General features: G+C 39.3%; 1 protein-coding gene across 3 annotated transcripts in view; it reads left to right on the top strand.

Annotated features, from left to right (window-relative positions):
• The window catches only part of BTLA (B and T lymphocyte associated), a 63,185-nt gene that overhangs the window by 25,828 nt on the left and 14,773 nt on the right, over window positions 1-22,584 (top strand). The window contains exons 1-3 of one of the 3 annotated variants that reach the window (XM_088836894.1): window positions 2,130-2,557; window positions 15,367-15,517; window positions 22,150-22,473. In XM_088836894.1, coding sequence (XP_088693020.1) covers window positions 15,484-15,517; window positions 22,150-22,473 — 358 coding nt within the window. In that variant the 5' untranslated portion in view covers window positions 2,130-2,557; window positions 15,367-15,483. Of the gene's footprint in view, window positions 1-2,104; window positions 2,558-15,366; window positions 15,518-22,149; window positions 22,474-22,584 lie in introns of those variants that run through there. The other 2 variants (XM_088836893.1, XM_088836898.1) reach the window with 2 other exon arrangements.

Below are 22,584 nucleotides of genomic sequence, written 5' to 3'. Positions count from 1 at the left end.
CAGCTAATAAGTGGCAAAGATCTGATGGCAAGTCTTTTGTGACTCGAAAGCCCATGCTCCCTGATAACTTATAATTGGTTTACAAATATTTATCCAAACTAGTTATATCAGAATCACCTTTAAAATAGGGATTTCTTTAAAACATGACTATTTGGCTCTAAGGACTCCAACTCTGGAGGTACAAAGGGCCAGTCATTCTCATAAAAGTCATAAATAGATATCTTTTAAGTTTTTCCCATGGTCATGTATGGATGTGAGAGTTGGACTGTGAAGAAAGCTGATCGCTGAAGAATTGATGCTTTTGAACTGTGGTGCTGGAGAAGACTCTTGAGAGTCCCTTGGACTGCAAGGAGATCCAACCAGTCCATTCTAAAGGAGACCAGTCCTGGATGTTCATTGGAAGGACTGATGCTAAAGCTGAAACTCCAATACTTTGGCTACCTCATGCGACAAGTTGACTCACTGGAAAAGACTCTGATGCTGGGAAGGACTGGGGGCAGGAGGAGACGGGAATGACAGAGAATGAGATGGCTGGATGGCATCACCGACTTGATGGACATGAGTTTGAGTGAACTCTGGGAGTTGGTGATGGACAGGGAGGCCTGGCATGCTGTGATTCATGGGGTCACAAAGAGTCAGACACGACTGAGCGACTGAACTGAACTGAAAAAATACATTAGGTGTTACATAATTATTTTTTTCCAAATTTTATCTAATTAGCATAGACATTTTTATATGAAAAAATCTTTAGGGAATCATGAAGGTTTTAGCTGAGATAAACAACAATTTTAGAACTTCTTTCTGATTTGGGATAATATCCTGAGATCCTTGGCCTTGAGGCTTACATCTTTTGACTTCTGGGGCAATTTTAAAGGCACAATGAGCTTACCTCAGCTGCTATAGGTCATTTGTATTCCACCTTGAGCATGGGAAAGAAAGCTGTGTAAATATTACATAAATATTTTGAGGATGTTTACTCCAGTAATGGAAGTACTAAGAAGCTACATGTAGTTGCTCTGGGTTACAGTGTAGTGGTTGAAATGCCTGAATATTTGAGTCTCAACAGTAAAGGCTGATATGAGGAAAGTACAGTGCTGGTTGACTGAGCTCTTTAACATCAGGAAAAGTGATTTTTCATCTTTGTGCATCCAACCATTCACAGTATCTATTTGAATCAGTGACTACATGATAACTGTCTTTTAACCTCAGTGTTGGTGGTTTAGCCACTAAGTCATGTCAGTCCCTTTGCAACCCCTGTTATCCACCAGGCTCTTCTGTCCACGGGATTCCCCAGGAGAAAATCCTGGAATGGGTTGCCATTTCCTTCTCCAGGGGATCTTCCCAACCCAGGGACTGAACCTGCATCTCTTGCATGGCAGGCAGATTCTTTACTGTCTGAGCCACCAGGGAAGCTCTTAAGTTAACCTTTAACCTTAAGTACTTAAAGTCATGAAATTTGGCCTTGGAAGAAAATCACCAGCCTCTCAAAGACTTACAAAATCAACTTTTGTCAATGACCACATATGTCACAAATCTAGATTTTTCACTTGGAATCTCAAATGAGTGAATTTAACTATCTTCTGTTATTAGAAGTGGAGTTGACAAAAATCGTTCCACATTGATCCTGAGCTATCTGATCTCGAACTTTTCCATTTCTTCCTTTATTGTTTCTATTCTATTTAATTCAGATAGTAACCATATGAAGAATGTTGAAATTGGAAGTTTCCTTTAGTTGATATTCAAGATGTTATTTAGCTCAAAACTTGGATATTTAGAGAAAACATGCAGCCAATACTAATGATGATTTCATCCCATTGATATTTATCTACAGACTGAAGACAGTTGCCTTTCCTTCCTTTGTTGAGGCAGGGTTTCTTATCACTCATATTCTCCATAACCTCAGATGAATCTCCACTGGCCTAATGACAGGAAGCATTCTCATCTTTTTATGACATGATGTTTGGGAAGATAAATCTAAAATCTCTAACATAAAAGAAGTTTTGTAATCACAAACTGTGAAAAGGGGGGGAAATGTATACTTATCATATGTAGTTTTTACCATGAATTTTCTGACCTTGATTTGATTAAAATCTCAACCTAAATATTTTACCAATATAAATTTCTTTAGAATTCAATTGTTCATTTCACTGAACTTTGAATGAGAAAAACCCCAATGTGGGGCAAAAAGGCTGACACAAAAGAAGTATTTAAGGACTGAGCTGCTTTCCGGATCGAAGCATTTGAAACTGAACAGCCAATTTGACAAGAAGCAAAAACCACAGAACAGAGTACCACCGAGTCTTTGTTTTGTTTCACAAAATATTTGGGCTTTTCTTACTGTCCTCTCCCACCTCCTCCCTCTTTATTTCTTTTATAGATGTCATTAAAGAAGATAACCTGATCCAACTCTGAAAGATTCAGGGGAGGAAGGGAAGCTTTCTACCTGAACATCCCTGATATAAACAGGAAATGAAGACATCACTCACCATGCTTGGAACTGGGAAATTGTTCTGGGGCTTCTTCCTAATTCCTCATGTAGGCATTTGGAGTATCAATGGTAAGACACTGACTTCTTATATATTTCTCAGGGGATGTTGGAAGCAATGTTCTCCCTTGCTGATCTTAGTAGGATATAGTGTTTATGCCTAGTGGATGATGCTAGATGAAACCAAGTAGTTGGATTTGCTGACTGAAGACATGGTAGAAAGAACATAGCCCAAATTAGAAAACAGTATCTAAGTCAGAGTTTGGTTGGTTTTCTTAAAAACATATCCTGATGGTAAGAACAGAGAACTGGGCAGATGCTATAAATAGTTCAGTACAAATTTATCACTATACTAGCAAAAGTGTTCTGGATGCCATGCTGATGGTGAATAAATAGCTTCTTCTTTTCAAACTGAGACTAGAGGAGTGTTGGTTAGCTTAGGTGTTGGATAACTGGGATTATACATGACTCCATGGTTACCCTGGAATGGTGGGTTTAGTCGCTAAGTCATGTCTGACTCTTGCATCCTCATGTACAGTAGCTTTGCAGGTTCCTCTGTCCATAGGGTTCTCCAGGCAAGAACACTGGAGTGGATTGCCATTTCCTTTTCTAGAGGATCTTCCAGACCCAGGAATCGAACCTGGGTCTCCTGTGTTGCAGGCATGTGGCTAAATAAAATCTCCTTAATTGCTTCATGGGGCATGTGCCTTGAGAATACTGAATGAGACAGTGCTGAGAAATATGGGATCAGTGCATTCTGTCGCTGCTTTTATTATATTGAAGGTGAATGGTGTCATGTGATATAGAAAACAGCTTGAATCCTGCATTTATGTTTGGCCACTTTTGCAAAAATTTTATACAAGTGAAAAAGTGATGAGTTCACTTGCTCCTTTATTTCGTCAGAGATGCCCGTATATTTTAAAGAGGAAGGGGCCATGAAAGACAACAGAAGTTTCAAATTTCCTGATTTCAAATAGCCTGCCTTATCCCCACAAGCACATACTCTTATAAGTTTCAAATCAGAAAATACGGTCACTGAAATCCTTTAGCATGTCATATTCAGTTCTGAAATTGTGTTTTGGAATTTGTCGTCATGATACCAGGATGGCACACAAACAGCTGCAAAATAAAAAAAAACCTCTTCTCTTAAGTGTTTTATGTTTGTAAGTATTTGGTATTATGGGGCTTCCCAGGTGTGCAGTGGTAAAGAATCCACCTGCAATGCAGGAGACTCAGGTTCAATCCCTGGGTCAAGAAGATTCCCTGGAGCAGGAAATGGCAACCCACTCCAGTATTCTTGTCTGGAGAAACCCATGGATAGAGGAGCCTGGTGGGCTACAGTCCATGTGGTCGCAAAAGAGTCGGACACAACTGAGCACAACAACAACAAATCTGGTATTGTGCTGATGAAATGTTTAGATGGCTGGCTGTAATTTTCACCTTAGTTACAACTGAAGTTAAATATTATTAAACAGAAATCATACCAGCTTGAAGAATGTGCAGTGCTGTATCACACAGGGAGTACAGTTCAACTCTGCCCCTCCTTTCAATGTGTGTCAGAACTGGGTTCATTGACTGGCTCTGCCACTTTCTGCATGGCCTTGGTTTAGTTTCTTATCCTCTCTTATCCTTAGTTTCCTCACTTGTAAAATAGAGATAATAATAATTTACCTAAATTATGGAGCTATTGTGAAGACTACAGTTACGACAGGTAAAGTGCATAGCATAGTAAACTCACATAATAAAAGCTTGATAAGAGTTGGACACAACTTAGTGACTAAACCATAAACATTAATGTTATTTTTGTTAATATTCTTTACACCAAACAACCCACACAATAATCAAATAAATGGGAAACAAGTTTTAACATTATCATTTAAAATAGTTGAGGTTTTGCAGCTAAAAATAGAATGAATAAATGAAGTATGTTGTACAATATATTTAGCCCAAAGTAGAGTGACTCGAATTATTTGAACAATAAAACAGAAAGCCTTGAACAAAGGATTAGCCAGATAGCTTGTATATGTTTTTGGATTGCAGCATTACTTGAATTAAATTAGGGGTATAGGTTGTTGAGGGGTTTCCCAGGTGGCTGTAGACTCAATGGACATGAGTTTGAGCAAACTCAGGGAGATAGTGAAGGATAGGGAAACCTGGCATGCTGCAGTCCATGGGGTCACAAACAGTAGGACACTACTCAGTGACTGAACAACAATATAGGTTGGTGAGATTTGTACTGACAGCTGATGACTCTATTCCTTTAAACCTCATTTATTTTAACATTTTTATCTTAGGGATTTCTTGTGATTTAGTTACTGAATTCTTTATACAGGCACAAAGTTTCAAAGTCTTTAAGAATAGTTTTAAAATAATGTTTCCCTTCCACTTCAAAGCAATGTGAGGTGTGTGTATATATTCCTAGGAATGTGGCTGCATCAATAATAACGTTGTGAAAAAGGTAATGTTCTCTACAAACTTCCTGTTGAAGGTCCTCCTTCATAATGAAATAATTCTTGCTTGCATTTTGTGTTTCTCAAAAAAAGTTAGAGGGAGCTTTGTCCCTTTGTATCTGACATATGATTTCTGTCTGGATGAAAGTAATAGAAGTGTTAGCACATATACATGGACAGATGGGCTGATTATGCTGGCAAGAACAAGGCTCCAAGTGGAGATGCTCTTGTCAGTCGCCTGCCCCATCCTCAGTGAGTGACTCCAGCTGAGAGTCCCTGGACCACTTGATGCTCAACTTGTTCAATTTGAGCATCAACCAAGGATTCCAGCATCAAGCAGCCAGGAGTACTGCAGTTAATGTCTGGCCACTGTGTAGACTATACACATTCTGAATAAAGGCAGGAGGAAATCTTGAATCCGTACTCCACCTTCCTCCCAGATTGTGTTTCTTCAGTATGAGCAGGCCATATCCTTGGGTCAGGGCAGAAATGCTGGGGCAAAAAGTGCTTGGAATCTCTCATTCCTTCATATTCTGGTTTTGTAACACAGTGTCTTTATCAGGCTTATTTATCTGGATATGTTTATTTGTTCCTCTTGAAATACACACGTTTTATGCCAGAAATAGAGCTCAACCTTCTGCCAAATACCTATATATTGTTATCACAAAAGTGCCTGCTATAAGATGTGACAAACTTATATGTAAGTGTCTAGGAATACATTCTGCAGCTACAGGATTTCCTGGATTAAGGTTTGAAAAGACTAATTCCTGTGTTGATCACAGCCTTGAGTAGACTTTTCTAACACTGAACTCTTTAATGAATTATTACTTCCTCTGGCCGACTATCAAAATTTCCTCTATTGTAATATTGAAGTCAGTTTATCTTGCTTCTCTGGGACTTTTCGACTTAATTTCCATCGTTTGTGAGTTTCACCTTTACTTACATTTTAGAGTTGTTAAAAGAAAAATATTCACAGGCATTTGTAACCAGGTACAAAAATGAAACCAATCTTCTGCTTTTTTTCTTGGAAAAGCAATGGTAAAGCAGGTAAGATCATTCTAGATTACTAGACTACTCTCCCATCTCTGCCATTTACTGCTTCTCTGATTATAATCTCCCTGGTTCTCTTTCCTCATCTAAACAATGGGAACAACAATGATATCGAACTTATAGGGATGTTGTAAGTAGTAACTGAATTAATTCTGTAAAACTCTTAAAATAGTACCTGAAATTTATTAGCTAAAATTACACAGTAAGTGCTGTGTAAGTTTACTGATAATGGTTTAGTTTTCTTTTTTTCCCCATTTAGTACAAAACTTTATTAGCTTGATAGTCTCCTTAAAGCAGTATTGGGAGATCATCTCTCATTTGAGGTTTATAAAAAGTTGTCTATAAACAACTCTTTTTACCAAAAATATTATTTATTTATTTGGCTGATCTAGCTCTTAGTTGCAGCTTGTGGGATCTTTTTTCTTTTTAGTTGTGGTTTGTGTGATCTGGAGCTTCCCAGGTGGTGCAGTGGTAAATAATCTGTCTGCCAATGCAGGAGATGCAGGTTTGATCCCTGGGTCTGGAAGATCCCTTAGAGAAGGAAATGGCAACCTACTCTAGTATTCTTACCTGGGAAATCCCATGGACAGGAGAGAGGAGCCGGTGGGCTACAGTCCATGGGGGTCTCAAAGAGTCAGATACCACTGAGCAACTGAGCACACACATGTGAAATCTAGTTCCCTGACTAGGGATTGAACTTGGGCCCCCTGCTTTCGGAGGATGGAGTCTTAGCTTCTGGACCATCAGAGAAGTTGCTATAAACAACTCTTGATATCATTATCTCCTTGGTTATGGACTCTGATTTCCATGCTTCTTTATGGAAGAAATTATTTGTTTGCCTGTGTACACATGCAGGGGAATCGTGTTAGTGTGCTCAGAATCTAAACATGTACAATATGAGGTTCAAATTGAACACAGACAAGGAGAGTGATCGAGGGGCCATCTAGACAGTCATGGGGAAACATTAGGTTTGTCTGGTAGAGCTCTCTAACTTCTTTTCTCATTCCTGATAACCACATTTATCTTATAAGCATAACATGGAACTTGAATATATCACAAACAACCCATTTTCCAGAAGTGGCTGTGAGGAGGGCTGGGACATTTAGATTCTAGCTGGGTGGTTATTATCCCATTTCTTTTTCTTCTGTGATATTAGGAGAATTAATATTGGAGGACCATTGGCAATTTCTGCCCACATTGATAATGCTAAGTATCTTCTAGGGCTTTGAAGATACCAGTTAATCTCAGTATAATCTCGAGTAGAATATTTTAGGAAGGTGAGGAAGTATCTAGAAAAGAAGTAGAGGTGGACTTTCCTTGTGTCCTTCCAACAGCACAAAATGGAAGGATGGTTACTCTGAATGTCATACATAGCCACTCAAACACTGAAGGCAATATTTAGAAATACTCATGTTGGTTTCTTATAAAATGCCAAAGGTTCTCTTGAATGCTACTGTTCATAGCTTCTAAGGTATGCTCTAGGCTTTTCCTGTCCTGCTTTTTTCCCTAAGGTCACTGTGAGCAAGGTGGAAGGCTTAGCATCTCTGAAGGACTGCCCCATCTATGCCAGAGTCTTCCCTGCCCAGAACTATCCTCTAGATTGTCAACAAGAATCATTTTTCTGTAGGGTCTATTGAACTGGCTAGACACTTTTGCTATTCCTGAGAGATGATTACACACTGGCTAACGCACTTGCCACCAGATACTCATCCTTATCATATAGGACAGGCAGAACTCTGCAGGATTGGAGTAAATCCTCTGGCCTGGGGAGACAAAGACATGACCAGTAGGGCAGAGTCACAGGGGGGTCATTTGTCACTTGGTGGAAATGTAACAAAGAAGTACTCAGAGAAAGCGTGAGAAAGCACCCAGAACAAAGATTTTTTTACTTCCCAGTTTTGACCAAGGCTGACCTTCTTCATTAGTATAATTCTGAAGAATTTCATGTCTCATATAGATGGTAAAGAATCTGCCTGCAATACAGGAGACCTGAGTTTGATCCTTGGGTTGGGAAGATCCCCTGAAGGAGGAAATGGCTACCCACTCCAGTATTCTTGCCTGGAGAATTCCATGGACAGGGGTAGCCTGGGAAGCTACAGTCCGTGGGGTCACAAAGAGTCAGACATGACTGAGTGACTAACATACACATAAAAGGACATTTTTCTATGGAATAGAACCCTTTTTCTATCTCTATAATATTTATTTGGCTGGTGAATATACAGATCACTGCTGATCCCCAAAAGCAGTTGGAAGTGAATGTTCAGAGCAGAGGCTCTTGGGGCAGGCATTGTGGGTTTCCACCTTGACTCTGCTGCCCACAGGACTTGTACCCTTGGACAATTACTCAACTGCTGTGTCACTTCCCTAAATTCATCCTATCCAAAAAATAGTAATGCCTGGCATTTATTATTATGTATTGTGAACTAGCCACAGTGCCAGCAACCTTCCTGTGTGTTCCCATGTGCTTTCACAACTACTCTTCTAGATAAGAGCTTATGCCTTGGAGTGAGCCAGGCCTGGGTTCAAGTCCCCGTCCTGGCTCTGATTCCCGCCAGCTGGGGATCTTAAGTAAGTGGCTTAACTTCTCTATACTTGGTTTCTCCCACTGAAGATAAAGATAATAATAACTACCTTATAAAATTGCTTTGAGGATCAAAAGAAAATATGTATGGTATGTAATAAGAACTCAAAAACATTAGTCATATCCTTGTTTTCCTTCTGTTGAGAGCACCATCCTAATGGGTTTATAGTACTTTGATAATGTGAAATATGATGTAATTGTGGGCAAGTGGCAACGAAGATAGGGCAGTGATTCTGAAGACTGATTTCCAAATGTGACAAACTATCTGACCTGATGATCACTGAAGTTCTCTGCTTGTCCTGTTCTTTAATATCTCAGGGAAAGGAAATGGTGCAGGTACTTTGTATACTTTGCTGTTTGACAAAGCTGTGGCAAATACTAGAATGACTGTATTAAGTCAAAAAAATTTCAGAATTTTGGCAAACTAGATAAAACCAAGAGCTATATGGCTTAAAATCTTACATTTCTCAATACTACTGAATTAAAGGGATAGTCTTCAAACTATTCTCCAAAGTAATTACATCACATTATGAGAAATTCCAGCCCTAGAAGAAATTGCTTCAAAATGTGCTCTATAACACTTCATGGCAAATAGATGGGGAAACAGTGGAAACAGTGTCAGACTTAATTTTTTTGGGCTCCAAAATCACTGCAGATGCTGATTGCAGCCATGAAATTAAAAGACGCTTACTCCTTGAAAGGAAAGTTATGACCAACCTAGATAGCATATTAAAAAGCAGAGACATTAATTTTTCCAACAAAGCTCCGTCTAGTCAAGGCTATGGTTTTTCCAGTAGTCACGTATGGATGTGAGAGTTGGACTATCAAGAAAGTTGAGCACAGAAGAATTGATGCTTTTGAACTGTGGTGTTGGAGAAGACTCTTGAGAGTCCCTTGGACATCAAGGAGATCCAGCCAGTCCATCCTAAAGGAGATCAGTCCTGGGAGTTCATTGGTAGGACTGATGTTGAAGCTGAAGCTCCAATACTTTGGCCACCTCATGCGAAGAGCTGACTTACTTGAAAAGACCCTGATACTGGGAAAGATTGAGGGCAGGAGAAGGGGATTACAGAGGATGAGATGGTTGGATGGCATCACCGACTCAATGGACATGGGTTTGGGTGGACTCTGGGAGTTAGTGATGGACAGGGAGGCCTGGTGTGCTGCGGTTCATGGAGTCGCAAAGAGTCGGTCACAACTGAGTGACTGAACTGAACTGTGCTCTATAAATACCACACGAAAGCAAACTTAAAGTTTTCACATACCATTTTAAGAAGATTTTTAAGAAGGATATAGTAATAGAAAATGAATGTGAAAATTCTCTCTATTCATTTCATGGTCTTTGTTTTTTAAGTAAAGGGAATAAATATTAATTCATACCATTTGTATTCTTGGTGTGAAGTTCATTCTTTCCAGTTCCATTTTTGCTAAAGGAATTTTACATCTTATGAGTCTGTGTGTGACTATGTGTGGTGTATTTGTGTTTAGACAAGGACGGATTGCCTATCCCTAAGGCAACCAGTATCAGACAATATGCACAGAAAAGGAAAAAAAAATCTTGAACTAGTTTTTCATACTACTTCTCCGTCTGTGATCTCTATTATATTACATCTTGTTTGTCAGGTAAAAATGTGTGAATCATTCATCTTGCCATAGGGGCTGAGATCAGCAAATCTTCATTGCATCCCTGAAATCAAGTCACAGGATTTTCCTTTAACAAAGATCATCCTTTAAAATAGGGTTTCTAATTTTAACAATGGATGTGTGCATCACCCTTATTCAAATTTCCCCAGATATTCCCAGCACTTCTGGAAATATCTGACTTGTGGTATGGGTTTGTTTACCACAAAGTTAAAATAATAAGTTTAATCAACACTACTTAATACAACATTAAATTAGTGGTTTCTGCATGCAGTGGAATTCCCCTACCCTCATCTCAAGTCACGACATTTCTGATTTTGTGAGCCAGCTTGTGATGGGAAGTAGGTCATGTGGGCTTCCTGATGCTGTGCATGAGATTCCTTAAGGCTGTCTGGGTGGATGTCCTTCCAGGATCTTTGATGTGTGATTACATGGCAGCTGTTGCTATGTGTGGATTGGCCTTGCCTATGCCCTAAGTCCTGGAGGAGGAAATGGCAACCCACTCCAGTATGGCTGCAGTCCACGGGGTTGCAAAAAAGTTGGACTTAACCACTAAACAACAACAACATGCTCAAGTCACTGTGTCATGGGGCCCCCTAAACCAGTTTGCAAGGGATAGGCACCTGTTTCCCTTCCTTGTTAGTACCCATCTCTCCGCTCCACCCCTCTAGACTCTAAAGCAAGGAAGATCATACTACTAGCATCCTCTGAAGGCGTATTTCTTCCTGAGTCTGAAGACTAATCTTCTTCTGAGGCCTCCCCATCACATATCTGAAGTTTTTGATAGTTGTTTGTCTACCTTCTGATAGAAGCTAAAATCCTGGTTCATGTAAGGGAAAATTATTGGCATAGTATTCTTGTCATGGGCTTCCCAGGTGATGCTAGTTGTAAAGAACTTGCTTGCCAATTCAGGAGACATAAGAGACTTGAGTTTGATCCCTGGGTTGAGAAGATCCCCTGGAGAAGGACATGGCAACGCACTTCAGTATTCTTGGCTGGAGAATCCCATGGACAGAGGAGCCTGGCCAGCTACAGTCCATAGAGTCGCAAAGAGTCGGGCACGACTGAAGTGACTTAGCACACACACACACTTGTCACAGTCATTTTAGCTTTTATATGTACATATTTATGGTCAACTCTAACACAGTCTTAGGTCAAATTAAGGCACTCAGGCTTCATCACTGTCATTTTACTGTCATTCATTTATTTCAGTGAATGTAACAATTTTGAACTTTCCATAGATGTAAGAATTTTTCAATAGAGAGGTTAAAATCTGTTGGGGTTTTCCTCATGGCAATAGTGATAATCAAGGTATATCATCTTTAAAAATAAGAAATAACTGTATTTCATTTAAGATTCATAACCATAAACCTCTTTTTTTCTCAGTTGTTATTGAGTTTTACAAATTACTTACTCTGTCTAGCTCGTTATGGTATTTACACCTGTGGCTAGGTTTGCTCAGCTGGAAGATATTGGGCCATGCAGTTTTTTGTGGTTGGCATGCCTTTCTGATTGGTTGATCTAGGTGTCTGGATAACCATGGAGTGTCACTTCTTAAATACTTTGAGCATCACCCCGAATGGACATAAATCAGGCCTTTCTACACTACATACTTATAAGATCTAGTTTTTCTTTAGTACTTAGGTTATAACCACTAAAGGGTATGTTGAGATGCATATATCCTTCACCTTGACATTTTGAGTCCACATCCCAAAGGACTCAGGGCTTCCCTGATAGCTCAGATGGTAAAGAATCTGTCTGCAATGCAGGAGACCTGGGTTTGATCCCTGGGTTGGGAAGATTGCCTGGAGAAGGGAATGGCAACCCACTCCAGTATTCTTGCCTGAAGAATTCCATGGACAGAGGAGCCTGGTGGGCTACAGTCCATGAGGCTGCAGAGTTGGACACGACTGAGGGACTAAGCACACACACTCTAAGGACTCAGCTGTGTCTGTTTTGTGTCCTTAGTGCACAAACAGCATAGGAGTTGTGAGCAGGGGATTTTTCTCTTCATGAAGCTCTTTCTGTTCAGTCTCAGGGTACATCATGCTTCTCACTTTCACACTTTTTCTAAGGCCATCTCCTTTTGCTATCCCTGGGATGATAGGAAGATCAGAAGACAGAAGCATAAACACGTATTTAACTATAATACAGTAATGCATGTCACACAAAATAGCATGGGGCATTTGGTGTGGCATCAAGTGGATGTGGGTTGCTAGAGTGTGTTGTGGAAGGGAGGGGAATAAGTTTGCATAAAGAAGCAGGGGATAAATGCCATTTGATGAAGCCTGGACATTTGCCAGTAGGCACTAATGTGAAGAATGAATTTGGTTGAGGGAGAGGAAAAAGGTCAAGTTTGGAATGCAGAAGACTAGTTAAGCTGTGACAGTAATCCTCATGAAGTAGAATGAGACCCAAATTAAGGCAGTGGCATGAAAACAAATCCAAAGATATTTTGGATACTGAATTAACTTAACTTGGTGACTGATGGAATGGGGCAGGAGACAAGGATGGCACCCAGGCTCTAGCCATGTGATTAGGTAGACAGTGATATTATACTTCGATAATGTAAAGGGCACTAGAACTGCCCTGGGGTGGGATTTGGAGGTGGAGAAGATTCAACCTCCTCCTTGACGTTTTCTCTGATAGTCCAGACAGATAGGAAGGCTTTATCCCTCTAAGAGATCTGAAAACTCTGAAAGATTATATCTTGTCAAGATTTAAAGAAAAAAAAATCATATTGGAAAACTGAAGAGCCAGGTGAGGCTCTTTCTGTATCCCCTTAGCACTAAAAACTGTTCCATTACTAAATAATCATGAACAGTGGGATGTCCACACTCCTGGGATGTGGGCAATAAAGGGGTACATTGTCTGTACAGAGTACAGAGTTTTAAAACAAACAACAAAAGTCAGTCTACTTTTAATGACCACGTACCAGCAATTCTGAACATCAGTGATAAAATGTTTCCTCCACACCCAAGCATTTTGGTCTAAGTTCTAAATAATTACTATGGTTACTCCTGAATTTTAATAATATGTATGTAAGTTTCAAATGAGTACATTTTTCAGTACTTTCCCTTTGATAAATACTGCATCTACATGAATGTTAACTTAGAGAACATCCTGGTTAGAGAGTTGGCCCTGCACACATAAAAATTCAGCTACATGTGGGCTTCCCTGGTGGCTCAGTAGTAAAGACTCCATCTGCAATGCAGGAGGTGCAGGAGACATGGGGTTCAATCTCTGGGTTGGAAAGATCCCCTAGAGTAGGGCATAGCAACTACTCCAGTATTCTTCCCTGGAGTAACCCATGAACAGAGGAGCCTGGTGGGCTACAGTCCGTGGAGCCACAAACAGTCGGACATGACTGAATCGACTTAGCATGCACACAGGCATGTTCACTTCAAGAGTAAATTCATAATGTTCAGAATTACTTGAGCTTTAGGCATAGTTTGTGTCTCAAACCCCTGTGGTACTACATATTTCTGCATTTAAACAGGAGATTTTAAATAAGCAATAATATCATAGTGATTAGAGAGACAAGGAAACACAATGTAAAGTTTCATTTCTTTTGTTCCATGCAAATATTTTGAATATTTGTTTAAAATTCAAAACAGTGAAACAGAACACAGACTGTCAGGTGCAATATTTTTTCATGCATGAACTAAAGTTTATATCTGAAATGTTTTATTGATTGATATCTTTATAATTGAAATGCTTTATTGACTAATAGCTATATAGTTTTAGCTTTGTATTTGATAATCTTTAAAGTGTTGTTTTAATATTAAAGAATGAATCAAGAAAATAAAACTTTATGATAGTAGTATTGGTACAATATAGTAATTGTTTATATTATATTTTTTATAGAACTTTAGTTTTAATTACTGGAAAATTGCTTATATAAACCACAAATCAGGCTGTAACTAAAGGATCCAAGTTCACACTGTTTGCTGCTGCTGCTAAGTCACTTCAGTCGTGTCCGACTGTGTGACCCCATAGACGGAAGCCCACCAGGCTCCCCCGTCCCTGGTATTCTCCAGGCAAGAACACTGGAGTGGGTTGCCATTTCCTTCTCCATCACACTGTTTAGATACATATAAAAGTATTAAATAAATACCTGCGCACTTTTCCTTTTTTTTTTGCATTCTATTTTTCAAATATTTTAAAATTTTCATTTTTTTAAAATAATTTTTTTAGCCATATGGTATGTGGGATCTTAGTTCCCCCACTGGGGATCAAACTTGTACCCCCTGCATCGGAAGTACAGAGTCTTAACCACTGGACTGCCAGGGAAGTCCCTGCATTGCGTTATATATGAAGTTTAATGACAAAAAAAAGTCAGTTTCTTTTTTGGCCATTTTATTATTTGTTTCATTTCATGATTATTTCTGAATATAGGAGAAAAAAAAAGGTTGTTAACAATGATGCATCAATTATACTAGGTATACCCTAGCCATGGAATATATATTATGTAATAGGACTGTGAAGAAAGCTGATCACCGAAGAATTGATGCTTTTGAACTGTGGTGTTGGAGAAGACTCTTGAGAGTCCCTTGTACTGCAAGGAGATCCAATCAGTCCATTCTAAAGGAGATCAATCCTGAGTGTTCATTGGAAGGACTGATGCTAAAGCTGAAACTACAATATTTTGGCCACCTCATGCGACGAGTTGACTCACTGGAAAAGACTCTGATGCTGGGAAAGGTTGGGGGCAGGAGGAGAAGGGGACGACAGAGAATGAGATGGCTGGATGGCATCACCGACTCTGTGGACATGAGTTTGTGTGAACTCCGGGAGTTGGTGATGGACAGGGAGGCCTGGCGTGCTGTGATTCATGGGGTCGCGGAGAGTCGGACACGACTGAGTGACTGAACTGAACTGAACTGAACTGAATAATGCAGTAGCAGTTTTCATGATGATTTTTTAAAGGAGAGGCTTCCTAAACCTATAGTGACTTAAAAAGGGATACTTCATCATATGAGAGCCTGGAGACAGCAGAGGTTTCATCATTCACTGCATGCATTTATTTTAATTATTTTTAGCATTTAAAATTTCCCACCCATTAGATATAAATATTTGAGGAAACAGCAGAAACAACAATAATTAATGTTGACTGATAAACCCAGCCAAAAGCAACTGTGATCTTCATTCTTTTTCAGAAGATGATTGACAAGACAAACCCTTTGGGAACAGCTTTGGATATCCTGAGTGTCATAAAATGATTATGTGCTGTGTTGTGCTTAGTTGCTCAGTTGTATTGGACTCTTTGTGACCCTATGGACTGTAGCCCACCAGGCTTCTCTATCCATGGTGAGTCTCCAGGCAAGAATCCTGGTGTGGGTTTCCATGCCCTTCTCCAGGAGATATTCCCAACCCAGGGATAGAACCCAGGTGTCCCGCATTGCTGGCAGATTCTTTACCATTTGAGCCACCAGGGAAGCCCATAAAATGGTTATACATATTAATAGTTCAGGAAAAGCAGCAAAAAAGTGTCATCATGCTCGTCAGATGGAAAATTAGAATTGTATCATTAACTCAGTGCGTTATTCCTGACTGCAAACATCCATTTTAGTTTCAGGCAGGTAGACAGTGTTAACATCTTCTTTCTAGAGGGAATAACCTTGATGACTTTTAATGCCTATTCACAAGCCTCCATCCGTTCTTTCCTCCACTCAAGAAAAATTCCTATGCTACTCAGTGTGACAGCCAATGATCTTCATCCTTCTGATAACATACAAGAACCACAGTGATGTTTCTATTATCCCATTGCAGGTCATTGACCCAGGAATCAAAGTCTAGTCTGCAGCTTGCTAGGTAGATTCTTTACCACAAAGCCATCTGGGAGGCCCAAATGGAAAGGTAACATTATAATAGAATGAGAGACCCAGATGTCTTAGAGATTTAGCATCAGTAACACACTGAACGGTGGTGCTGGAGAAGACTCCTGAGAGTCCCTTGGACTGCAAGGAGATCCAACCAGTCCATCCTAAAGGAGATCAGTCCTGGGTCTTCATTGGAAGGACTGATGCTAAAGCTGAAACTCCAATACTTTGGCCACCTCATGCGACGAGTTGACTCACTGGAAAAGACTCTGTTGCTGGGAGGGATTGTGGGTGGGAGGAGACGGGGATGACAGAGAATGAGATGGCTGGATGGCATCACCAACTTGATGGACATGAGTTTGAGTGAACTCTGGGAGTTGGTGATGGACAGGGAGGCCTGGCGTGCTGTGATTCATGGGGTTGCAAAGAGTCGGACATGACTGAGAAACTGAACTGAACACACTGATTGCAGCCATGAAATTAAAAGACGCTTACTCCTTGGAAGGAAAGTTATGACCAACCTAGATAGCATATTAAAAAGCAGAGACATTACTTTGCCAACAAAGGTCTGTTTAGTCAAGGCTATGGTTTTTCCAGTGATCATGTATGGATGTGAGAGCTGGACTGTGGAGAAAGCTGATAGCCGAAGAATTGATGCTTTTGAACTGTGGTGCTGGAGAAGACTCTAGAGAGTCCCTTGGACTGCAAGGAGATCCAACTAGTCCATTCTAAAGGAGATCAGTCCTGGGTGTTCTTTGGAAGGACTGATGCTAAAGCTGAAACTCCAATACTTTGGCCACCTCATGCAAAGAGTTAACTCACTAGAAAAGACTCTGATGCTGGTAGGGATTGGGGGTGGGAGGAGAAGGGGATGACAGAGAATGAGATGGCTGGATGGCATCACTGACTCAATGGACAAGAGTTTGAGTGAACTCCAGGAGTTGGTGTTGGACAGGGAGGCCTGGTGTGCTGTGATTCATGGAGTCGCAAAGAGTCAGGCATGACTGAGTGACTGAACTGAACTGAACACACTGAGGGAAGTGAAGTTGAATATATGTGTGTGGAGAGGTTGACTTCCTATTTTTTTGTTGTTGTTGTACAATTTTTTCATCTGCTTTATTTATTTATTTTTGCCATAGTATGTGGCATTCGGAGTCTTAGATCCCTGACTAGGGATTGAACCCCTGCCCTCTGCAGTGGCAGCATAGACTCTTTAACCACTGGACCAGAGAAGTCCCCTTTCATCTTATTTTGTAAAGAATTGAGGGCCAGTGAGGCTGGGTGGCTATCAATATCACACAATCTGTTAGCATTTGAACAACTATGTTTAATTGAATATTATCATTTCTAGCTATTTATATGAACTTTATAAATATTCCAAAAGAATTAGGCTCTGTGTTTTCTCATGCTAGATAAACAACATTTAAACTTTTCTCCCCATACCCCAGTGCTTATTCCATTTACTCTGAAGCAACTAGTTATCTCCATATCAGTATTTTCAGAAAACCATGATCCAAGAGTGTATCAGTTCCCTGAAGCTGCCGTGAGATACCTGGATAGTGTACCTTTTTCCCTTCAACTTTCCTAGACTTAAAATACCTCCCCTGTCCTGTTCACTGCTCTGATGATCAAAAAGCTACTCACTCACTAAGGTTCATCTCAAATATAAACTTTCCATTCAGCTTTGCCCCTATAGTCACAGTTGAAATTAATCCTCTGCACACCCAAGCAAGGTCTGCACCTTTTTATAGTGTTATTTCACTCTCCCATCTGTCAAGCCTATTTCCCATTAGAAGGCAAGCGCCCTCAAGGGAGGTACCTTGTCTTGTTTATTCCTATAAGCCCTAATAACTAGCGTATAAGGTCCCCCGGAGCCTTCCTTTCAGTTCAGTTAAACTTGAAGAGTGGTAGTTAGTAAATTTATTCCAGAAAAGTGGCATTGATGGTTAATCTTACCTCACCAATTAAATGATACATTCTTTGAGGTTAAAAAGCTCTTTACCTATAACTATCTTGTTTTTCACGATGCTGGCACAGAGTTGCAGGCTTCATAGACTGTTATTGACTTATCCAAGAAAATGAAAACAGAAATGAGAAGGCTGAAGTTGTTTATTAACTTCAAGGAGGGGAACGGACTTCTGGAAAGACGGGTTTCACTTGACCTTTCTGCTTTTGACCTCTTCCCTTTTTTTGTTGCACTTCCAACCACATCCAGGCATAATGTTTTTAAACACTTTCTTTTGGTGAATTATTTTACCCTTTCTCCTCAATTTTTCAATAACCTCATGACTTGACTTTGAATTTGCTTAATTTTTTCTGAATTTTTGGAAACTGGAAGTATTTAAGTGAACTTGTCTGTGGTCTCAGAGCAATTGTAAATATGTAAATATTCAAGGTTTTCTAAATGTTCTCTGCAGGCCACTTGTCTCAATCTGATTCTTGAAAACCCAAACAGTTTACAATTAACTTTGAGCAGTGTTTGATGAGATGTAAACATAAATTACAGTGCGAGATTTATTAAGTGATAGGAAATACCTAAAAATGAAGAAATTTATGCTGGCCAGGATATAGAAATAAAGTGGAACTTTATGCTAGGTAAAGTGGTACGTGGAAGGCAGGACCATTATTTGTCCCCCAGTTCAACGCCTGACTAGTCCTCAACCTTCTTTATCTTTAAAAAAGAGTTTTGATTATAATCTCAGTTATGCTTATATTATTGTAACCTATGATACTGTGAATCTATTAAAGTCTGTAAATCTAATATTTTGCAATCACTGAAGGAAATTAATAAAGAGGATGGATGGAATATGTTGCTGAAGCAAAAGTCACTTAGTCGTGTCCGACTGTTTGCAACTCCATGAACCATACTGTCCATGGAGTTCTCAAGGGCCAGAATACTGGAGTGGGTAGCTGTTCCCTTCTCCAGCGGATCTTCCCAACCCAGCATTGAACCCAGGTCTCCTGCACTGCAGGCAGATTCTTTACCAGCTGAGCCACAAGCTGAGGAAGCGTACAAAATGGGGAAAGACAGAGCCAAAAGAGAACTATAAGGATTTAGGAAAAGGACCTCAGAGAGAAAACACTCAAGACTTTATGGGAAAAAATATAAGATAAAAGATATGAATTGCTACATAGTGCTTAGGCATCTTGGCCTTTTTTAGTTCTTTCGTTTCACCACCATAGAGTGTTGGGCCCATAGTAGAATATTTCATGATTTATACGCACTCATGAGGTAACTGACAAAAAGATTAAGCAGTTGTCATGAATTGGTGCAATTTCTCATGCTCCTTTTATGCGTAAGTCTTAAAAGGCACAATGTTGTTGCTTAGTAGCTAAGTCGTGTTCAACTCTTTGCCACCCCACGGACTACAGCATGCCAGGCTTCCCTGTCCTTTACTACCTCCCAGAGTTTGCTCAAATTCATGTCCATTGAGTCTGTAATGCTATCTAACCATCTCATCCTCTGCTGCCCTCTTTTTCTTTTGCCTTTAATCTTTCCCAGCACCAGGATCTTTTCCAGTGAGTCAGCTCTTCAGATCACGTGGCCAAAGTATTGGAGCTTCAGCATCAATCCTTCCAATGAATAGTCAGGGTTGATTTCCTTTAGGATTGATGGGTTTGATCTCCTTGCAGTCCAAGGGTCTTCTCCAGCACAATTTGAAAGCATCAATTCTTTGGTGCTCAGCCTTCTTTACGATCCAACTCTCACATCCATACATGACTACTGGAAAAATCATAGCTTTAACTATATGAACTTTTATTGGCAAAGTGATGTCTCTACTTTTAATATGCTGTCTAGGCTTGTCATAGCTTTCCTTCCTAGGAGCAAGTGTCTTTTAATTTCATGGCTGAAGTCGCCATCCACAGTTATTTTGGAGACCAAAAAAATAAAATCTGTCACCACTTCCACTTTTTCCCCATCTACTTGCTCCAAAGTGATTGGACCAGATGCCATGATCTTAGTTTTTTTAATGTTGAGTTTTAAGCCAGCTTTTTCACTCTCCTTTTTCACCCTTATCAAGAGGCTTTTTAGTTCCTCTTCACTTTCAGCATTAGAGTAGTATCATCTGCATGTCTGAGACAGGCAAGGTGGTCTGGTATTCTCATCTGTTTGAAGATTTTCCAGTTTGTTATGATCCACACAGTCAAAAGCACGACATTTTCCAGCAATTAATAGATGGATACTTCCACATAAATGTACATTCTAAACAATTCAATTTGCCCCTTTGGAAGTCAAAACATTTTTTGAAGTAACCATTTCTGATGAAATTCTTTGTAAAACAGACTGAACACTTCTTTGTTTCTAAAAATGGATGGTATTAATATTAAACATAAAATTTTATTGTTGATTCAATGTTATCATTATAAATAGAGTTATTAATCTGTATTATATAATATAATTATGCTGCTGCTGCTAAGTCACTTCAGTCGTGTCCGACTCTGTGCGACCCCATAGACAGCAGCCCACCAGGCTCCGCCGTCCCTGGGATTCTCCAGGCAAGAACACTGGAGTGGGTTGCCATTGCCTTCTCCATACTCTGGGTTAAATAGGAAATAATAATATAATTGTAAGAATTGTGAATAAGAATGAGATAAATTTTGAATCTTGTAATAATTATTTTGTTTGCCTGGAGAAAATTTCTTTTTTATATATCTTGGCTATAAATTATATTTCAGATGCTGAGGTTACCGGGTGTAACCTTTCCTGATAAGTTAAGGGTAACAGAACTTATTCAATAATATAGAGAATTAAAACATTTTTTTCTTAGCTTCAGATTTTATGTGCAACTGACTATTACTAACAGAAGGCTCAGAGAAGATAATGGAAAAATCTGTTTCCAGGAAAATTTGCTCTTCCCACCAAAACAAAGGAAAATATATTTCCTGTATGTCAGGTCAATAGGCAGAAATTCCAGAAGAGGTGGATAACTGCTTTTCCTCCCACTTAGGAAAACATAAAAAATTCAATTATTTCAAAACATTTATCTTGTGTTGCATGTCTCCTACATAGAAAAGGGAATGGAAAAATTTCAAGGTAGGTGTCATTAAAGCCATTGAAAAACAAATTTTAAAAAATGTAATGCCAACTATCATAGGGAAATATTTGTCTACAAAAATTTCTTCTCTCCCAGTTATTGAACTATACCTGAGCTAGTAATAGAAAATGTAATTACTACTCAAGAAACAACAGCAGAGTAGTGGATAATGAATTATAGAGTAATGGTCTCTAATATGAGTTTAAATCCTGATTATTTTAATTATTAGAACATAACTTTAGGTAAGGTCTTTATTACCTCAGTTTCCTTATGCAGAAAACCAAATTCATAATAATATAATATATTATTTTGTTGTGAGGATTAAATGACTAAAATATGTAGTATGTTTTGAACAGCCTCTGGAATATAAGTAACAAGAAATTATTATTATTTGCTGCTATTGGAGTAGTTTCCCTTGTGGCTCAGCTGGTAAAGAATCTGCCTGCAATGCAGGAGACCTAGGTTAGATCCCTGGGTTGGGAAGATCCCCTGGAGAAGGAAAAGGCTACCCACTCCAGTATTCTGGCCTAGAGAATTCCACGAACTGTATAGTCCATGGGGTCACATAGAGTTGGACATTACTGAGTGACTCTCACTTTGGAGTAGCTGCTGCTGCTGCTAAGTTGCCTCAGTCGTGTCTGACTCTGCGACCCCATAGACAGCAGCCAACCAGGCTCCGCCGTCCCTGGGACTCTCCAGGCAAGAACACTGGAGTGGGTACTACATGATAATAAAATAAACCTAATTAGAATAAAATATAGTTTTATAATAATAAAATGTTAACATTTTGGAAATTGAGAAAATTATTGAACAACTGAGAAAATTGTTTACTTTTTTAAACATATTTATTATGTATCTACTATGTGTCTCAGCAGACACTCTACTAGTAAGAGTTAATATACCATAAAATGTTATCTGAGAAAATTATAAAATCGTGCTTAGTAAATCTTTCACAGAAACTTTTGAAGTGGCAAATATTTAGACGAGATCGGGCGCGTTCAGGGTGGTATGGCCGTAGACTGAAGTGGCAAATATTTAGTCCTTCCAAAATGGAATTGATTTTAATTTTGCTTTTATCTTCCAGGAGACAAGTCATGTGATATACAACTTTACATTAAGAAATATTCCATGTATGTTGTATCATCAGGGGACCCATTTGAACTGGAATGCCCTATGAAATATTGTGCTATTAGACCTACTGTGACCTGGTGCAAGCTTGAAGGAAACAATTGTTTACATCTTGGGGATAGACTTCAGGGGTCTATGGGTTGGGAAGAAAGGAAGCTTATTTCAGTTTTTATTTTGCATTTTAATCAAGTGCTTGCAAGTGACAGTGGGTCATACCGCTGTTTTGTGAACTCTTCATCTGGATTCATTGAAAGCCATTCAGTTACTATTAATGTGACAGGTGAGTTCTAGATATCAAGACTATCTAATTTTTTTTGTCATGTTTTAAGAATAAGAGGGCTCAGATTCTCAAGTGATTATGTTAGACATTGAACTCATGTAAAATCATAGT

Source organism: Moschus berezovskii, chromosome 1 (genome assembly GCF_049115385.1).
Source record: "Moschus berezovskii isolate FMDL1 chromosome 1, NW_MosBer_1.0, whole genome shotgun sequence".
NCBI lineage: Eukaryota > Metazoa > Chordata > Mammalia > Artiodactyla > Moschidae > Moschus > Moschus berezovskii.
The sequence above is the reverse complement of the archived record's forward strand: the minus strand, read 5'-3'. Positions and strand labels throughout refer to the sequence as shown.